The sequence below is a fragment of the Caloenas nicobarica genome, chromosome 2 (genome assembly GCF_036013445.1).
Source record: "Caloenas nicobarica isolate bCalNic1 chromosome 2, bCalNic1.hap1, whole genome shotgun sequence".
Taxonomy (NCBI): domain Eukaryota; kingdom Metazoa; phylum Chordata; class Aves; order Columbiformes; family Columbidae; genus Caloenas; species Caloenas nicobarica.
In genome coordinates this window covers 155,298,300-155,319,149 of record NC_088246.1, presented here as the reverse complement: position 1 = coordinate 155,319,149, position 20,850 = coordinate 155,298,300, and the positions used below count along the sequence as shown (strand labels likewise).

The 20,850-nt window shown below is 40.8% G+C and overlaps 1 protein-coding gene across 2 annotated transcripts in view; it reads left to right on the top strand.

The window, feature by feature from the left end:
- The window catches only part of CYRIB (CYFIP related Rac1 interactor B), a 52,322-nt gene extending 39,921 nt beyond the window's left edge, over nt 1–12,401 (top strand). For both annotated transcript variants that reach the window (XM_065628120.1, XM_065628119.1), the window contains 9 exons: nt 1,470–1,591; nt 3,268–3,373; nt 4,415–4,551; nt 5,182–5,259; nt 5,358–5,474; nt 6,582–6,661; nt 7,834–7,960; nt 8,756–8,826; nt 11,567–12,401. In XM_065628120.1, the coding sequence (XP_065484192.1) occupies nt 1,470–1,591; nt 3,268–3,373; nt 4,415–4,551; nt 5,182–5,259; nt 5,358–5,474; nt 6,582–6,661; nt 7,834–7,960; nt 8,756–8,826; nt 11,567–11,630 (902 nt within the window). In that variant the 3' untranslated portion in view covers nt 11,631–12,401. The remainder of the gene's footprint in view (nt 1–1,469; nt 1,592–3,267; nt 3,374–4,414; nt 4,552–5,181; nt 5,260–5,357; nt 5,475–6,581; nt 6,662–7,833; nt 7,961–8,755; nt 8,827–11,566) is intronic.
- Nucleotides 12,402–20,850: the final 8,449 nt, after the last annotated feature.

The following is a 20,850-nucleotide window of genomic DNA, read 5'->3' as shown; positions in this document are numbered from 1 at the left end:
GTGCTCTTAAACTTTTTTTTTAAAAGGAGTGACCGGCTTTTTTTTTCACCCGTGATGATTCTTGGTGGTTCTCAAAGTATCACAGTTAAACTGTTGCAAGGTCTATATATAGGCATATTTACTAATAATGCCCTCTCTTTATGCATTAAACCATAAAAATAAGAAGAACTATGCAAAAATTGCAGCAAAATCCAGACAGGCAAGGCATGCGAAACTTATTTTCTCCTCATACAAACTTCATTTTCTATTTTTTTTTTTCTAGTGTGTAACACTAGGACATTGTGGTGGGTTTTTTTTAATGTATGTATGTACCTAAATTCCATCACTGTTAGTGGGAGTTATACAAATGGATCATGGAAAAAGCACTTTTAAAAAGACATTTTCCAGACTCTTTAAACTGCACAAAATCATGAGGATATGTTGTCCATAGATAGCATTTGTTTGTTCTTGTAAAAAGGAATCTATTGTTAATAGCTTAACTCTTGGAATGGGAAATCCTGGATTAAAATGTCCTGATATTTATTTCATAACATATTTTGCCTGTGTATACAGAGAAGTAGGGGCTTTTTTTTTGGTAAGATCTTCAGTAATTATTTTTTTAATATCAATGTAAAAGGAGCTAACCTTATAGCTTAGCTTCCATCAGAATTTTAAAGGAAAATTTGTCTCTTATCACATAAACCAGGTCTGAGATATTTGTATGTGGTGATTATTTTTAAAGCTTAAAGCCTTTTGATTCTTCTCAAAACATACTTCTTATTGAATGACAGTTCTTTAAACATGTATATGTAGCTTTGTTGAAATGATGATCAAATATACTTTTTGGAAGTCTTTAGCTAATTATAGAAAAACTGGGAGACAGGATGTATCCTTAAAGAAGGAGGAAGAAAAAAAAAAAGATAAGTTTACACTAGATCTTTTTGGTCTACGATCTGATTTTACAGTTGGTGCAATGAAGAATATGTTTTGAGAATTATATCTATTTAGAAGTAAAAAATATAATTCCTTTCCCACCCAGTAAAAAGGGAGGCAGGGAAGATGGAAAATAATCTGGTGCAGTATTTCTTGATAACAATTGGCATGAACACCTCCTGAGACAGCTGCAGGGAACGTGTTGAGTGCTCACCCAGGTCTCATCCATTGAGCTTGTCCTGCACTCCATGGTGAGACCGATAGAATAGTCATAAAGATGAATTGCCAGGATTTCTTCTCCTAACCCGATTTTAGATAAGTCAGGAAGGATAGATTCCAGGTGGATTTTGGGGAATGCTAAATGAAGCTACAAGACTACTAAAATGGATGTGATTACTCCCTTGGAGTTCCTCATACATTGTAGTAGCTCTTCAGATAATGAAAGTTCTTGATGAGTTGCCGCACGAAGAATTTATCCCGTAGGTGATGGTGTGCCTGTTGAATTCCATATTGTTGTTAAAAATATATATATATATTTAATATGTTCTGCCGTTTAGATGCCCAACCTACAGAATCTGAAAAGGAAATTTATAATCAGGTGAATGTAGTGTTAAAGGATGCAGAAGGAATACTGGAAGACTTGCAGTCATATAGAGGAGCTGGCCATGAAATCAGAGAGGTGAGCTAGAGCGCTACGATTGTGCCCAACCTGTGGTTGTTCATTGTCTGATCTAACCAAATGCTGCTGGATTTTAACTTTGCTTGCAGGAGCTGTTTTGGCAGAGCATGTTGTCTATTAAAATTGCTGTCTTGAATTTCTACTCTGGAATGTTCCATTTTAGCAGTGAAACATATGTCCTCGTTTCAATAATATTAATGCATATGTGTAATAGCAAATGATGCTTCTCAAACTTTTAATGGAATTGTTGTTATTGATTTTTCTTTATATTCTCACATAAGCTCTTCTTGAGTTAGTGTTGAATTTGGGAAGAGCGTGGCGTGACTAGAATGCAGTGTCGAGTAGTGTCGACATCTTTTTGTACGCTAATTGGAGAAGTCTGATGTGTGGTAATCCTGACACAAAAGACATCTCATTTTTCAAAACCTTTTAATTGGCTTTTATTTACTAAAGTCGATGTTAGGAACAGAAGCAAAGTTTCTTTACAGCGTGTCACTCCATTTTACCTTTAAGAAACGGTTGAATAAATACTATCTCAACTATCCCTTCCCTTCTTCCTCAGATGCAGCCATGGGGTTACTTTCCTTCTCAAGTGAGGAGTTACTGTAACGTACTCTTAAGAAATCCTAGTACATAGGAGGAACATCTGCTCACTCTAGGTGAACTTGAGATACTCCGAGCCATTCAGCTTTAAAGTACCATGGGTTTTTATTCAATCTGTGTTGAATTCAAAAGGCAGGTTTAAGGAGGGTAACCCTTGGAAGGGGAGATGGCTTATTTGTTCTTCGAAGAAGGAGCATGTTCAGGGAGAGGCTATAGGATCTGGCAGGAATGTGTGTCTCAGCGAGAAGCCTGCAGCTGCCGTGGAGGAGGAGGAGATGCTCCTGAGAGGAGGTGGACATCTCAGGAAAGAAGCTTCCTAGGGACCAGAGAGGAGTGTCCTGCAGCTCACAGCCCAGGGGAGACTGAAACAGAGTTTGGAATGAAGCAGTTGAGTGTGAAAACGCAGCAGGAGAGTTATGAGCTTTTTTTATTTCTGTTTTCTTAGTCATTTTCAGTTGTTAAGTAGTCTAGTGTCTATCTTAAAAACCTGGAGAGACAATTTCAGGTTTTATCTGTCTGGGAAAATTACTGTAAAGACAAAGTCTGTCCATATATACCTCTAAGTTCTGGTGTACAGCATGTCTTGGTGGTGCATTATGTTGTTGATGATTATTAAATGTTCCTACTGAAATATTCAGCCTGAGTTGCATAGCAGATTTGATTTTTTTTTTTTTCTTTGCAACTTTAGAAATTGGCGATAGATACCAACATTAGGATGGGGCTTTGATCATTCAACTTTTTTAGTGGAGGTACCCCAATGAAGTTGTTGATTTTAATTAACTAGATCTGATTATGTAAGTCTTATTTGAGTAGTTTTATTTTTAACAATTTCTTCATACTTTCTCCAAGTTGTTTTCCTGTTCAGGATACTTATTTTCAACACAAGTATTTAGAGGTTTTTGGAATAGGCATGGGTTAGTACAGGTTTGTCTCTTAACTGGAAACTTCTCAGTAGGTAGAACTTTTAATTACTAGCTCCTCAAACAATTGTCCTGCATATTTTCTTTTTTTTCAGTACTGTATCAGTTAATCTAAGTGTACTTTTTTCCTTTTTTTTTTTTTCCTAATTTAAGGCAATACAGCATCCCAATGATGAGAAGCTGCAAGAGAAGGCATGGGGTGCAGTTGTTCCACTAGTAGGCAAACTAAAGAAATTCTATGAATTTTCTCAAAGACTAGGTAAGTGGAATTGTATTAACCTGGAGTTTTTTATCTTCATTAATACATTTGGCTTACTCAGATGTGATCACATTTAGGTCAACCCCTTGTTAGTAATGAAAGCTCATATTGCGTAGATTCCTTCTGTACACTGCACTGGATTTTATTTGTATCTGGGTACAACCTTCTTGCACATGAAAGCAAACTGCTGCAGCGGATACCTAAGAGGAGAGAATGGGAGCAGAATAGTCATCCTCTCCTTTAGTAACTCTGGAAAGCATTAATGGGCTGATTGTTTTGAAAATTATTACACTCATTCATCATGAAAGAATTCTGTTAATGTTTCTTATACCAAGAGTAATTAAAAATGACTGCATTATTCCCTCCCAAACACCAGAAATAATGTGGTCTGTGGAAATGCTCGATCTTGGTTCATGCAAGTGCAATACTTAAGATGACTGTTCATGCCTTTTAGAGAACCAGCTTGACTGATGTTGTGTCTAAGCTGATAAAACCTATTAGACTGGATTTGTTTTTCTTCACGAACTCTCTGTTGTTACCTCACTTCTAGACAGAGTTATTAGCATAACTCATGAAAAAAGAGCTAAAAATGTTGAAGCTTTTTGCAGGCAAGTTCTGCTTTGTTAAAGAGGTGAGGTATTTTTCTCAAGATGAGCAGGAAGTTAGATTATAAGTTTATCTTAAAAACAAATAGAACATTACTTTTGCTGATAAGTATGTACTCCTTGAATTCTGTGTTATCTTAAAGGTTGCTGTTTGCTAACACACGTTATAGGTTTTACACAAATGTCACAAAGCTTGAGTAAAACTTTCCAAGAAGTTTTTTCATGTCTGTCAGTGCTGATTAGACTAAGTCTTTACAGCAGTTTGTAAGTAAATATGATAACGGTGGCACATAGAAGCAGTTCTTCAAGCCCTGTTATTATTAACTACCATGTATTTTGGCAGATGTATATTTTAAGTCTAGCACACAGAATAACAGTCAGAGATACAAGAGGCAGGTGCCGTTGGATATTGTAAAATCCTCTCCTCTTGTTTCAGAGGCAGGACTGCGAGGTCTGTTGGGAGCCCTGACAAGCACTCCATATTCACCAACGCAGCACCTGGAGCGAGAGCAGGCTCTTGCTAAGCAGTTTGCAGAAATTCTTCACTTTACACTCCGATTTGATGAACTCAAGGTAAGAACTTGTAGTTTTGTAAGCACAAAAGCTAGCAAAAAGAAACCAAGTCTGTTTACTGAAGCAATCTGGGTTGCGTTCTCTTCTACAATAGAGCATGGATTTGATACTCAAATATCTACTATGCTTGGCTTGTTCCCATGACCTACAGTTAGATTAAAGTGAAAAGCAGATGAAAAACCATATTAGCTTTAGGCACTTGTATTTCAGCTCATATTAATCATGTTTCTTCATCTGGATTTGGCATATCTTTTGGGATAATGCTGCTGCTGCTTCTAGTATGTGCACACCCATAGCCCAGCTAATATCGTGTCTTGCACATTAGCAAGAAAATAATTTACTGGTCTGATCCTTGGACTTAAACTAACAAAGGCATTTTTTTTCAACCTACTAATTTCAAACTCCTATTTAGGAGACTACTCCTTTTCTTGTTCTTGTTAGATCTTGTTCTGAAAAATCTGAGAATTTAACCAGAAAGCTTTGTTCTGCATATCACTTCCCAACATGTCACAGGCCTTTTTACTTCAGAAGGGTGAATATTTTCTTGTTCTCAGTATTATATTTTATGAAAACTTGTCCTTATATTTTTCTTGAGTTTGTCACAACTCTTTTGCCTCCATATATGTATAGATGACAAATCCTGCAATACAGAATGACTTCAGCTACTACAGAAGAACTCTGAGCCGTATGAGGATTAACAATGTCCCAGTAGGTAACCCTTGGATGACACAAAATGTAATCTTACACTACCACCTATCATTTTGATGTACAGAACAACTACATTATTTTTTTCATTCTGTTTATAGGCAGAGGGAGAAAATGAAGTAAATAATGAGTTGGCAAACAGAATGTCTTTATTTTATGCTGAAGCAACACCAATGTTGAAAACCTTAAGCGATGCTACAACAAAGTTTGTGTCAGAGGTAAGAGTGTAAATTTATGGTTTGCATAGTGTACTTCAAAGCACTGCAGGACCAGGTGACGTTTTGGAACACAGAACTCTTCTACCAGGCTTAATCTGGCATCGAGAAATCAAACTTGGTTTTTGGAGCCACAAGAAATATAAAGTATCTTTCTTGGATGCCGTAGAGATTAAAGTAAGTTAATCTACCCACCATGTGGATGTCACACAGCTTTAATGGATAGCGTTACAATATTGGTAGTGGTGGCTTTCTACAAGGAGGGGGGTGGATGAGGTAAGTGTGTTGCCTGCATTTTGGTGGTGGTTTAAAGCAGAAACTTCAGAAAATTGTGCTTAAAAGAGGGAAGGGAATCGAAATGTAGCTTTGTTTTCTCCTTCCCAAGACACTTGTGTTTTGCTGTCTGAAGTCAAGTATACTTTCATTATTGCAGAAGAGGGGAGGAACCTGAACTGGAAAAGTAGTCCAACAACTTGATACATCCCTATTTATCTTTAACTACCTAAATAAAAATTAGTGATAAAATCCAGTCACTACAAATATTGTGCTTGACTCCCAGTAACTGGGATGATTTGTCTTGCATGCAAAGAATGCACACTATTTATTAATAAAAAATAATTGTATGTTACATGGTTAATACAAAGATACATTTGGGTTTTAGTGTTTTTTACCAAGTTCTGTTTTACGCTTGAAATGCTTAGAGAAAAACAGCCTCTTATTTTACTGTTCCTTGAGGTATTTGTCTGCAACAATTTTAAGTCTTACTGTTGCAGCAGATGCAGGTATTTGGTTACAGGAATTTCTGTCTTTAAAGAACAAGAAAGATGATTCTTTTAAAACTTCCCAGAAGTAAATAGTGTCAGTGGTGTATTTCTTTAACTACAAACAAGCAAGCAAATGCCACGTGTGGTAGAACTTGTTCTTTTAAGTTGCTAATCTTTATTGTAACATTATTAAAATCCAGTGCAAGGCCCCCTAATTTACCATAGTTGTATTGATGTTTTTAATTCCTCCATGTGGCTATGCCAGTGGATCACTGATGTGATTTTAGTTTTTGTAGTGTAGTATATCACAATAATTGAATTGGAAACTGTTTATCTTCTTCTGCAGAATAAAAATTTACCGATAGAGAATACTACAGATTGCTTAAGCACCATGGCTAGTGTGTGCAGGGTCATGCTGGAAACCCCGTGAGTATAAACAGTGCTTGTATTGTGTGTGAATCATCTCTGTATTTAAGACATGGCTTGTGATGCATAAGGTGAAAAAAATATAGTTGGGGCAATTAGGAACTGTGGTGTTTTCTTTTTATCGACTTAGTTTTTTTAATCTTGACATAAAACTAACTTATCTCATTTTGCTAGCCATGCAAATCATGTGGTCTGCTTTTCTGAACATATTAATATTTAAAAATAGAAGGGCTATGAAAGCTAGACAACCTCTTGGCACTCTTTAGAAATGGTTTTTTCATGTATAATTCAGGAAAATACACAATTTGAGCATGATTGCCTAGGGCCTCCTGAAAGAGGGGTTATGGGCAATGCGTTGGATGGTACCTCCTTGCGAGTTGGCTGGAACAAAATTACGGTGCCCCTGCCTGGGGAATTATGGAGCGACTTTTGGGCACAAAGGCAGTCTGTTGTCTGCTGTAAACTTAAGAGCCACTGGGAGTATGAACAAAAAGTCAAACTAAACTTTGGGGTTTTTACCTGTTTCTTCTGGATTCTAGATAGTTTCTCACTGGTAAAATTACTGAGGCACGAGGTATGTCTTATTTAAATAAGTTTCTGTCCAAATACAGCAGTGTATTTGTTTTGGAGCACATTAAGAGCTCCAAACATTTATATTCTTACCCTGCCTTAGGTAGGAATGGTCTGTCCCATTCAAGAAAGTGGTTAAGTATTGTTCATTAAGCTTTCTCTTTTCTCTGAGTCAGAAGTTTGTTTTGCGTGTATAGTAGGAGGTGAAGGGGAAGAGGGTGGGAAGCATGGAAAGCAAAGTTAGTATGCATTATTTTAATATTTTTTTTCTTAAAACAAAGTAACCCCACAAACAAAACCACTGACATGCTGTAGCAGCAGGCTGCCATTTTAAGTTTGAGAATCTTTGTTAATCTCCAGATAACACTTTCTAAGCAGTGGTCAGACTTGTAGGAAGGTTGTTCAAAGGAAAAAGGAAAACTCAAAATTTTGTGGGGTTGATGGGTGTTTGTTTTTTGGGGGGTTGGGTGGGGGTTTTGTGTCTGTTTTGTTTTTTCTCTGAGGAATTATAGTAGAATTTTTCTCTTTAATCTTATTTTGGCTGTTACTAGCTATGTACTCTTGTGTCTTGATAGATAATAATCTGTGTTTCTAAATTACAGGGAATATAGAAGCAGGTTTACAAATGAGGAAACAGTATCATTCTGTCTGAGGGTAATGGTGGGTGTCATCATACTCTATGACCACGTGCATCCGGTGGGCGCTTTTGCCAAAACTTCAAAAATTGATGTAAGTTTATTGTTACTAAATAATCTTTTGAGTATTTAAATTGCATGGAGGCTCCTTTTCTGTCCTACAGGTTCTAGCAGCAGATGTATGCTTTGAACGCATGCTAAATGGATAAAGGTAGCTGTTAGCAAAGCATCTACTTAAGTGAAAAACACAAACTAGGCCTTCAGACACATAAATGGTCCTTGGTAGGTCATGAAAAATCTGTTTTGATGGAATTCAGGTGGTGTCTTCAAGTACTTGTGAACAATGGTTGTGTTGGAAGATCCAAATCAGAATGACTGGAAATAACAAGGTCATCTGGCTTGTTCCTCACTGTCTGATAAAAATTTGGGTTCATCATTTACCAGTCTTCAGGTCTCTAACTTTGGTTGGTTTGGTGGTTAAGTCCATGGAAGACGCGCTGTTCCTGTACACTGCTTTGTGGTTGTTTCAAATGGGCTGTCATCCATTGTATTAGCTACAGTTAGTCATTATTTCACTGGCTGAATGTAATAATTCCTAATGGATTTAAGATAAACAAAGATTTTTGCTTACAATTCCTTCTTTTTTTTTAATTTGATAAAGCAGAGCTTGACATCAAAGTTGTATTGCCTGAAGATATGCAGGTTTTTAAGCAGCTAAGCCATTCTGTCATAGGAAAATGTAATACTGAAATCTGAATTATTTTCTAATATAAAGGAAATGTCCTCACAGTCCTGCAATTTTTAAATACTTGTTATTTTCTTTCTGACAAACTGAATATTAACCACTTCTGTATTAACATGAAAAAACTGTATCTTTTTTAACTCCCAGATGAAAGGATGCATCAAAGTTCTTAAAGACCAGCCTCCTAACAGTGTAGAAGGCCTTCTAAATGCTCTCAGGTACTCTTATTCTTTTATTTGAAATATTTTTATGTGAATTTTCATAAATTGTCCAGGGCATTTCCTTCAGCAGTGAAGTTTTCATTCAATGTTACAGGTAAAAGGGGAATTTTGTTCCAGTGTATCTTAAGACAGGATTGTGTGAAGAAGCTGCTGGTTTTTAAAGTTGGGTCAGAAACTTGCAGTTGTTCATTCTAAGATAACTTTTTGACTATTTTAACTACCTGCAAGTTAAGAGAGTCTGTAGGGGTAAGTGTGACAGAGCAGACATTGTACCTGCAGTTAAAACTGATGACAAAATATAATGAATACTAAAGGCTACCTAGAAGTTAACTGTGGTCACACTGGCTGCCTGAATGACCAAGTAAGCAAATGAGCAGCTGCCACTTGTGCCATCTTACCAAAAAAATGGCTGGATCAGTTTGCATTGGCCATACCCTCAGCTGTGTGTGGCTTCACCATAGCTTAATGATTTTATTTATTGTTAGTGGAATATCAGAGTAGTTTCATATGATTTTTATGTTTCACAGGTAGCTTCAGGCTTGTAAGGCAGATAGGTTTTTTTGGTATGTGGCTAGTAATTGTTCCTCTTTCACAAAGTATTTATGGGGAGGTATGTAACACAAGAGTCTCAATGTCTTTGCTTTAGAGGAGACAAGAACTTGCCACATTAATTGGAGAGGTAAAGAAAAATGGGTAATTCTATGAGGGTGGAAACCTAAAAGCTGCTGATTTGGGACATAAAGCCCTATCTGTAGTCAGCAGCTTGTTCTTCATGAGAGTGTCCAGCATCAGAAGAGTGGCAAAAGGTGCCAGAATGTCACAGGCAGATGAAAGCTTCATTCTTGTCCTCACTTGAAAATAACCGTACTGCTTTGGTACCAGTTGACTGTAGCTGGGTATTGCTATTCATGCACTCATTTTGAAGTGTGGAAGCTTTAATTTGTCTTGCCTGAAGGTGTGTAGTTATGCTTTGTTTTTCTTATCTCTAGTGAAACTGCTTTAATTTCATTTACCCTCTTTTTTTGTGTTAATATGTGGTAAGAAGTGAAACAATGTGATAAGTGGCTTCACTTGCAAAGTTTTTTCAGATTTTTAGCTAAAGAAAAAAAATAAATCTGGGCTTAATTTGAGACTTCATGTGAGTATTTCCATGCCTAAATCATTTTGTTATTCATCTCTGAACCTCTCCCGTACATGGTCAGTCTTTGAGATGGCGATCAGTAAAAACACAAGCTTCCAAAGGGAAAAATGCTATATTAGCTTTTATTTTCTGACTAATTTATTGTGATTGCAGCTGCAGATGAACACAGATCTTTATTGCTACCCCATTTTTCCCCATTACGGTTGCCACTGTTAAAGTACATGGAAAATGTTGTTCAGATTCTTGCTCCGTTGCAAGATTTTGTGGGTAGTTGTGTAAATTCAGTCTGTGCCGTCATGCCGACCTTTCACTGCACCGGCCCATTTCATGTGTACACACTTTTTTAACAGTCCTGATTTCATACACGTGATTACTCATTTGGGTAGGATACTTAAATCTTTCTGAAATCACATTTGGAATTGTTAGGAGGAGATGCAGAGGTGAGGTGCCATGTGCCTGTGTGGTGAAAACAGATTTAACATGATGTCATGAGAAAGTAAGTCCCAATCTGAGTCCGTGATTCTGGAGGAGTGCTGGAAGTTCTCATGTTCTCAAGAGGGAGATAATGTGTCTTAAAAGCAAATGGAAGGTGCTATGGATTTTGGAGGGAAATCAGCTGTTTATAATTTGAAATTCATCTAAGTATTGTAATCATGTTCAGCTTTTTCACATGGGCAGAATACCAAGTGCAATAACTTTTCAGGGCTTTAGAAAACCTTAGGCCTCTTGTTTGTGGAAAGTATGAATTACCAGGAAGTGCTGAAATCTACATTGATATTAATTTCCAAAACAAAAAGGCGTTGTATATTCTTCAAGCTAAAGTATCACTGCAATTGTGGATAACAATGACAGTTCTAATGTAGTAGGTTAAATTTAAATTGTAGAATAAGTTTTTCATTGCTTTTAGGTTACAGTCAGGGAAGGAAAATAAGGGAAATTAATCGTAGTCGTATACAAAGATTACATCATTAAGGATATACGGTACTTTCATTTAAAATAAGAGGTGACTAAGTTTTCTGTAGTGATTTTAAAAATGTGCTCGTGTCCTAGAGAATTTTGAAGGGGGAAGGGGTTGGAATAAACACATCTGTATACCCTTTAGTTTTAGCAGCACAGTTACTTAAGTAAACAGGAAATTAGGCTGAGAAGTGATTAAATCCATTCTCATTGAGGGATCTTAGAAAGTTTTGGTCACTGGAAGTTTTGAAAAAAAATTTCTGGAGCTGTGTTTTATTCGAGGCTGTTTCCCATGGCCACAGACCTCAGAGTTACTCTTACTAATAATTACTTATCACAACTGGTAACACAAGTTTGCTATGAATTGGCCTATGAGCATAAAAACAAACATCCAGCTGAGGCTTATTTTTAAACTTGGTTAAGGCTGTTGCTTTCTAGTTCTGATTGATAGTAACGTATTCTGATCAGAATGTCTGATTTCTGTACTTGTAACTGTGGAGTGAGTGATGATCGGTGGCTGAGGGTTCTACTCTAGTATGATCATGTTGAGCCATAAACAATGAAATTACGTATTTGTTAAGCCAAAGTAAAATAGCGCATCCATGCTCCTCTCAACTTGATTTTTATTTCTGTGTTTAGGTACACAACAAAGCATTTGAATGATGAGACTACCTCCAAGCAAATTAAATCCATGTTGCAATAACAATTACCTGGAATTCGCACCTGCTGTAGACAGACAGTATTCTGCAATGACTGAGATGCACAGATTTTTTTTTTTTAGTGATTGCAACTACTATCTCGTTCATTCTTGCTTTTTATTTTCTCTCTTCCTGTTTACCCTTTTTTTTTAATCACTTTCTTGTTCTTAAGTAAGCTCAGACTTCTTTTCTGTGCCAAATCAATGAAAATTATCAATTCTGGAAAGTGTTTCTACTTTTCAGAATAGCCATCCTAAGTGGCAGCTAATTATGCGTTGCATTTGGATTTCTCTGTACTGGGGAAAGATTTGTGACTTGAACTAAATATTTTTAAACTTGTGGTTTTTTTCTTTTTTTGAAAAACTAATATTTAATATTGCTTCTTCTGCATGGCAAGACTGCCTACTTCTGCTATTTAAAAATCCCTTGATGACTTCATTTTCTATTGCAGCTTATTTTCATGTGCAACCATGAGGAAATTAAAAGCAGATTTGTTTAAATTAACTGTGTTTGTACAAAATGGTACCCAACACAAAGGTTTTTTTAAATGAGTAAAAACTGTTTTGTTTAAAAGTTATGTTTGCATTTTGACTCATTTTTGTAAGGATGTATGTTGTATGTTTAACCTTTAATAACTAACGTTAAACTGTGGTGTGTGCGTAGCAAAATTACGTATGCATGTTCATGTCAAATGATTGGCTGTGGATAAGATAATAAAATCAGCTTTCATTTTTCTAAGTGTGGTTTGATTTACCAGTATTTTGAGTGAGATGTCTTCGTGCTCTTTGGATTTTTTTACAAAAAAAAATAATAAATTTATACATTTTATATAGTGAAAACTCTGCTGTTTCATTACCAGTAACAACTAATCTAATCCACTGATTTAAGCCTGGCTTGTTTCAGGGTTCTTGCTCTCAGCTCTGTGCTGCTTCCCCATCCCCAGAAGTATCACTTGTACAGGGTTTTTGGGGAAGAACTTTGTGCAATCCCCGTAGATCCCAGTGGACTTTGCTGAAAAACCTACATCTTGGCTGCCCATGTTGACACCTCAGTAGAGTCGTCAGAAATGAAGTTCCAGATGAGGAAGAGGTTAATTTATTTGGATCTAGAGATTTTGAACTGTGTGCAGAATCTGAATAATCTTAGCGTAGTAAACAATGTTTCGTGTTTGGCTGACATTTCACCAGAGCAAGTGTTAAGCTTTGATAGGTCAGTGAGGAAAGTCTTTGGGAGGGGAAGAACATAGCAGAAAAACAAGACTTGAGAATTACTAGAAAGAGCATCTCAGGCAAATAGCACATTTTGCATCGATGGGCAAACATTAGTGCACCTCGTGTGTGTGGTGCTGTTGTGATTATGCCTAAAATGAGTTGTCAGTATCCTGGAAAGGAGATTTGAAACCTGCAGGCGAGCATGAACAACCTCAGCTTTATTTGCTGGACAAGTATTTTGTAACTTTGCATGGCACACTAGCTCTAAATAAAACATACCGGTGTGGCCATGCTGGATTTCTTGGGCACGACTTTCTTCTGCACCATCGGGGAAGATTCTTCTTTTTCGTTGTTGTTGGAAAGAGATCTGCAAAATTTTAAATCATGACACCGGAGGAAGAGTTCAAAGGAAGTGTAAGTGTGTATTGCTGACACCTGTGCATCTTTCTCTGTTAAGCAAGGTAATAAATTTTTTTTTTTCTTTACTGTTAAGAATGCTCAGTGGAATTTCTTGCTACAGAGAAAGCAAACCATGTACTGTCTGCAGGAATAGAATACTCTGCCACAGTACTGCTCTCCAGTCCTTCTGGCAGCATCACAGTTGAGTCCAGCTGAGAAAGGACTGAGGCTGATTCTGCTTTCTTTTTTTTGCTTTTATTTTTTTAAATTCCCAGAATTGTATGAGTGTTACAAACCGTGTACAACCAGCTGTTCTGCATGTATCTGAAAGGCTAACTGTCCTCATGCATTCTTCAGCCCTAGGAAAAAATTCATGTCATCTCAACCTTGTTACTGTGAGTACAGCTATTGAATAATAATCACGGGAGAGGCAAATCATACTCCTGTCCAGTGTTATTTTTTTGGAAATAAAGCTTTCTAGAGGAAACCTAATTTACAGATAAATACCCAAGTTGTGCTTAAAATCTATTGACAGTTTGTTTCTGATGTCATTAGAAAACGTGTGAAACAGTAAATCCAGCCTGGATACTCTTACGGAAGCATGAGCCATAAAGCAGATTTCTTTGTCCGCCTTGGTGGCTACTGACTAAAACAACACAGAATTTCTTCAGTCAGCTGTTTTGGACAGCTCTTCCTTTCTGCTGTCCTGCCAATATCTTGGCTTTTAAATATCCGTTTTCTTGTGGTCTGAGGATAATTGGAGCTTTCCTTTTTTCCCTCCAGCATTTGTGTTCTGCAGTGTCTCTGTGTACGCAGCTGGGAAGGAGATTAGAGCTGGCGTGTGCCTTCAAGTTGGCCAACCCACAGCTCTGAGGCTCTCTGGAGCTTTCCAGGAGAAGACAACAGGCCTGCCAGTGCATCAGCTGCTCAAGTTTTGAGCTGGAACCACTGGGTGTTCACTGCTCGAGCTTTTGTGCTTATACCTTGCAAAACCACTCTTTAATCTTCTTCCTCTCTCTGTTTTAATTATTCTATTATTTTTTCAGTGGTGCCCAATGACAGGAAAAGGGGCAACAGGCAGAAACTGAAACACAGGAGGTTCCATCTGAATATGAGGAGAAACTTCTTTCCTTTGAGGGTGCCAGAGCCCTGGAACAGGCTGCCCAGAGAGCTTGTGGAGTCTCCCCTGGAGACATTCAAACCCACCTGGACACATCCCTGTGTGATCTGCTCTGGTGAACCTGCTTTAGCAGGTGGGTTGGACTGGATGATCTCCAGAGGTCCCTTCCAATCTGTGGTAGTGGACAGAAGAGTAGCTGGCAGGCTCAGCCCTAATTGTTGGCCACCAAACAGATTTTCTGTAAGATTTTGGGGGATGGCACTGCCCTGGTGTGATAGCCTGTGGTCTTGGGGTACAGGGCTGGGTGGCACTTAATGTTTTAAATAAATGTTCAAATTAGCCATCCTCCCTTTGCTGTGGGCTGGTGTAACCACCCTGTAGCTGCTGAGGGTGAAGGCCGCCTCCTCGCCATGTGGCCACTGAGTGTAAGAGCTATTGCTGCTTGCTTGTGGGCCTCAAATTTGGGGCACAGGTGCGTCTCTGGAGGAAGTGGGTCCATGGTGACTTGTGCGATGCATGTCACTGTTCACAGTAAGTGTCTGCTTAGCTTCACTCCTGACCACAGGGCCAACAGTCTGTGTGCCACCCCACAAGCCCTGGAATCTTTTCCTGCAGTTCTTTAGTACCAGCCTGGTTTTGTCATGCTGATTTGGTCCTTAAAAGTACACAAATTACGGAAGCGTTTCTCCTAAAAAAGTAAGCTTTCCTGTCTCTATCTTCTGCTTATAAACCACATCAGGGTTCCACTTTGCCAGAAATACTCCCTGTTTCCTAGGAGTTTCACTATGGCTGGAGCAGATCTGGAGAGAGAGATCCTGGAATAGCTTGTTGCAGGTGGACTTGAGGTGTTCCTGGGCAAACATCTCGCTCTGGATGCCCCGTCCTCTGGCTGGTCTCTCCTGGTTCACAATGGTGCTGGAACAGGCTGCCCAGGGCAGTGGTGGAGTCACCATCCCTGGAGGGGTTTAAAAGGTGCATAGATGAGGTTCCTTAGGGACGTGGTTTAGCGGTGGATTTGGCAGTGTTAGGTTAATGGTTGGACTCTGTTTAAAGGTCCTTTCCAACCGAGATGATTCTATGAAAGCCAATGTCAGTGTGTCCTCTGCAGCGGGGATGCGGTGACTCTGCAGGCTGTTACTGTGCTAGAGGCTTTTCCATCCTCCTTTTCTTCAGGTTTTCTACACTTCATGTTGTCTTTCTGTCCCTGAAATGACACCGCAGAAGTAGATGTAAATAATTAACAAGGAGTTGTTTATGCAGTCGCAGTGAGTTTGTAGTCGTGGCATTTCAAAAGTGTGTCTGTGTGGAAACTCACTGTAATATTTACTGAGCGCTGCAGACGCATCTGCTAACAAGCCCTGCTGGTGCCTCGAGGATTCCCTTCCCGGCTGTGGAAATGGAGTTACTTGGTTTTCAAAATTATGAGAAATACGTCTTTGTGAAGCAGCTTCTTTTATCAAAATAAGAGAACTAGCCCTGCATTGCCAGGCTGTTTGCCCTTGGTCTTTCATTCGGTCTTTTTACTGGGCTAAGCAAAGCTCAGTGTGTTTCAAAAAGATGGGCCCAATTTGAAATCACCGTTGCTTTGAAATTTGGTCCATTTTTTTTGAAACACCCTGTGTTTTCACTCCTTTTCCCAAGCCTGGTGCGATGCCTGATGGCTGATCATCAGTATCAGCTCTTCCTCTGGGGCAGTGAAGCAAGGACCAAAGCAATACCAGGATAAAGTTCATGCTATCAATTTGCGTATCAATTTTGTAATGACTTGTTATCACATGGGATATTTAAAAACTGGATGACTGTATCCATCTCGGAAGCTTTGCTTCTCTCCTCTTTGGTACTAATGATCCTTTCAGGTTGGTCTCATTTGCCTGTTTTGTTACTGTGGTGATAAGAGGGTGCCTGGCCAGGCTTATTGCTTCTCTCAAAGTTAGAACACAAGAGGGGCTGTACCTGGTGAGCAGATGTAGCCCCATATAATCTGACCCTCTCTCTTGAATCTGAGTGAGGTTGTGGTCCCTTTTTGTCCCAGCTGTAGTAGCATGAAGTGTGTGTTTGTGGAGTTGTATGGGGCAGAGGTGAAGTCATCTAGTTACTTGTGGGGTTGTTACAAGGCGTGGGCAAGTGGTAGGGTAAAGCTTTCCAAGCGCTGTAGTTACTAATATTTCACCAGCAAATGCTTGAGTGCATGGTAGGCTGGTAGCAAGTTACATGGACTTGGTGTGTTATGGACACACTTACTGAGGTTGCCCTCGTGTGCAAATGGTCTGGGAGCTCCCGGGACCACGTTTGCTTGCAGCCTTTCCTTGGCTGCCTCGCTCAGTCACGTCCATGTGGTTCAGAGTTACAGCTTCATGCAACAGCCTTTGTTTTGCTTTTGAACAGCATTCATCTCGTATTTATGGAAACGGGTTGGTGCTGTCTTGTTATCTTCTGTGTGCTGCTGTGGTTAAGAATGATTGAGGACAGGTCCTAGGATGGCTCCTGGAACCTCTGTACAGCAAGAGTTGGAAAAATTCAGAAGGTCTATTTGTCTTCTCCACAGCAGCCTGAACTACAGCTGTCTGGTACCCCCTGCAGGCTCCTGCCCTGGGGACCCACGTTCTCTGCTCACACTTGAGCCTTATCTAGAAGACAACACGTTGCTGCAGGGCTCAGGGCAGGGGTGTCAAAACTCATTTTCGCAGTGGGGGGCACATCAGCCTCACAGTTGCCTTCAAAGGGCTGAATGTAATTTTAGGGCGGTATAAAGGTAGGGCTGCTGTGGCTCCTGGTGAAAACGAGTTTGACACCTCTGGCTCAGAGGTGCCTCATAAATGAAGCGAGGAGTTAAAAGCAGCCAGCAACCATGATGAATTGGGACATTGGAGAGCTGTGCCCTCTCCTGGCTTGTTAGTGATGGCAAATCCCTTTTGATCCCAAGGTCTCCAGAGGCATCTCTCTGCATGTTCTCCTCTTCCTCGCCATCCAGCCCGTATCACTGATGTCCCCATCTACAGAAGCATGAAGAGCTCCTGCCGAAGGTGACATCTATATGTCCTCTATGGCTTTGTCCCTTGCTGGTGACCATGTACACCATGACCTGACTGATGCAGAGAAGACATGGCCTCTATAGTCATGGGAGTCTAAGACAGCCCCAAGTCAGAGCTGGCCTGTCAGGAGCGCATATTGGCCTGATCTGTGGCCCTTCTTTTTCTTGTACGAATGCAAGAAAGAAACGGAGCTGCTTATTTTATCCTGGCTCCTCATCTTCCCGCATTGTGTGATTTCACACGTGCCCATTGTGTCAAAGTGAGGCTCAAACGTTGGCCAAATGACGGGCTGGTCTCCAGGCTTGGGAAAGGAGTATGTGCAAACATCCAGCTCATCCCGCGGGGCTGGAAACACATCATGTGAAAGGGCACGAGACACGCAGCCAATTGCAGGGTGGAGGGAGATGTTGCAGTATGAACCCGATGTCCCCATAACCAGCTATGTGACCCCTGATCAGCACTGGTGTAATTAAAAGCAGCATGGGAGTGCATTTGCTGAAAAACTTGAGCTCAAGTCATGTGGAAGGAAGTCTTAACTGGGCTATTTCCTAGCTTTTAAGCAATTGCTTTTATCATCTTTAGCATCCTTACTGTTGTTTTTAGGATGATACACTCTACATTCAGCACTGCACTGCTTCGAAATGGTTTGTAGTGCCTGAGAGTGAAATGCCATGTAGACACCCAGGCTGGAGGTGCTTTCTGCGTTTACCAGCTGATTGACAGCGTTCTGGCTAGAAGAATGGTGATTTAATGCCATGGGAAGGAAAGTCGATGTCACACAGAGTTTCCTAACATGTCTCTTACACTAACATAAATTTCTTGCCAGAGAAGTGGAAGAGAGTGGCTCCTTGGAGACATTTAAGCCAGACTGAATAAAGGGTGAGAGGTGTCTGTTAGGAAATGTCGGTCAGTCTGGCCCCTCTCAGTGCTGCAACAAGACTTTTCCATCTTAAACAGAAATTTGCACTGGAAATTATACTTATGAAATATTCCTGCGTAGGCGGTTTGAAGTGTCAAACTTCAGAAGCGTCGGACCAAACAATCATCCACAAAACATCAGTAATAACTAAAAATATAACTTTGGCCGGAGTTGCAGAAAACCCTTTCTTTTGTATTGCATAAACCAAAAAAACGCTGCAGGGCAGAGCGGGCGGCTGTCCTGAAGGTGGCAGTGATGCTCTTCTCAAACCGACCATATTGACTGGCTAAATGCCACCGTTCTTTGAGAGCGACTGTCCCACCCACAAACTCTCCCTTCTATAAATTACTGCAATATTACTTTTCCCTTCAAAGACTCGGTGATCCATTGCTCTCTTTATTTCTCCCCTCATTTTGACACATTAACACAACTTGCTTCATGCTCTGGCTTTGCAAATGAGGAGCAACTGATACCGCGGCGTAATTGTGTGTCTGCTCCCAAGTAGGGAACTCGTTTGAAAAAACGAATGGCCCCAGACCCCAAAGTTGTGCCCCGGCTGATCTGTGAGTCTCCAAAGAATTTTGAAATATGCTGTTAATCAAAAGCTAATTAGATGCTTTAATTAGTTTTTACAGGGTGGGTTTGGTTATGGGAGGCACTGCCTGGGTCTTTGTGACACGGGAAGCTCTTGCTCGGGGAGCAGAGCAGGTAGAGCAGAGCAGTGGGGTTTCAATCAGTTGCTTTGCTGAAGGGCCTTCAGCCTCACAAGGCACCATCATCTTCAGTGTCTGTCCCCCATCACCTTCAGCAGAGACAGCTGTCTCTCACCAGCGAGGCTTTGGGGATGATGCTGTTTGCAGGGGTGGCATCCGCTGCTTGCATCCAGCCGAACGGCTGCTCCATGCTCGGCAAACTCACGGCCCCTTCCCACGCTCTGGACTCAAATTTACTCTTCAGGTCTGGTCCCTGCAGCCCCAAACCGCTCCCCAGCACAGAGATGGCTCATCCGAGGCTCCGATCTGGAAACCTTTAAAAGACAAATCCGATGGGAGACCAAGCCCGCCCTGTCTGCACCGAGGAGAGATTTCTCCTGGAGTCTGGGGGAGTTGAGATCAGACCATGGGAAATTTCTGTGGTCGGAGCCTAGATCAGCATTTACAGCTATTGCTATGAAGAGTGCTCTGTGCGTCTGTGTGTATGTTATATATCTTTTAAATAGCCTACTGTATCACCACTGCAAATGCTATAAGCTCCCAATAAAACCTCTGTTGCAGGTAAGGGAGGAGCTGATATTGTGCACTGCAGTGATTTCTTCAGTCTGCTGCATCTCCCCCCTGCCCCCGGCCTGAGACTTTGGCTGCACTCTTTCCCAAAATTGTTTTGTTTTCCTTTTTTTTTTTTTTTCCCCCCTTCAGCAATGCCATTAACAACTTGAGACTACATCCAATGCAGAGAAGTTTCTGGGGTCTGATTAGCCTGAGGTTGGGAATATCCCATGCTGAGCTCCTCTTGCAGGGGAAGAGTTTGGCTCTGAATCCTCGCTGCGTTTTCGGGTCTGAGCAAGCGGCCGAGGGCTGCGAGGAGCTGCCCGGGGAGCGTCTCCGAGGGGCTGTGTAAGGGGATCGGAATTTGGTCAGTCTGCGCCGCTTCCTCTTCAGAAAGGCGTTGGAGATGGAGGAGGGCTGCCCGGGGCCGAGTGCCGGGCTGGTTTTTGGGGCCACGCCAGAGGAGTGGCCGCGGGTAGCGGGCACGTTGAGCGCTGCTTCAGGTGCAGCCTGATGCTTTGATCAAACAAAAAATATGTGACCCCTGGAGCCCAAATGATGTCTGAGTGACCGAGTCGCCGATGAGATTTCAGGCACCCTTTAAAGGCTGTTTTTTGTGCAAGGAGAGTGCGTATGCTGACAAGCGTGGGGTGGGCTGTGAATGTGGAAAGCAGAAAAGCTTGTATTGCAGAAGTTTCTGGGGATGCTAATAGAGCTGCATCCAGAGGGCAGAACCTTCCCTTTCTTCTTCAGGAGCGCTTCAGCCACTCAGCAGTCCTGTCGCATCTTCTAACCAACAGCCCATTGCCAAAAATGCCTGTTCCACAGCAAACAAAGAGCATCAATGCTCCTCTGGTTTCTCTTTTCTCTGGTAACTCTTTAGTAGCATGACTGGAAGATTATCACCTACCAGGACTCGGACCAAACACTGCTTCCCACCCTCTCAGTGTCTGTCAGCACTGCTGATCACTGGGTGCCGTCTTGCTGGGGAAGAGCATCGTAGGAAAATGCACAAAAATCATTTGAATTTTTTGCACAGGGGTTCACACAGTGAACAGCGATGGCAAATAGACTGCCCAGAGCTGGTGTTTCTAAAGTTGCCAAGACCCACAGGAATCAACCTCCTCCCCCTTTCTTCTTTTGACATCCGCGTGCAGCCACTACTGACGTGTTCGGTGGGCTCAGTGCTAGTGCCGTCACTGCAAGGATTGCAAATCGCATTGCGTGGTCTGTACCAAAGACAGACCATCGCTCCCAGCTTGCTGGCCCGTGAGTGGAT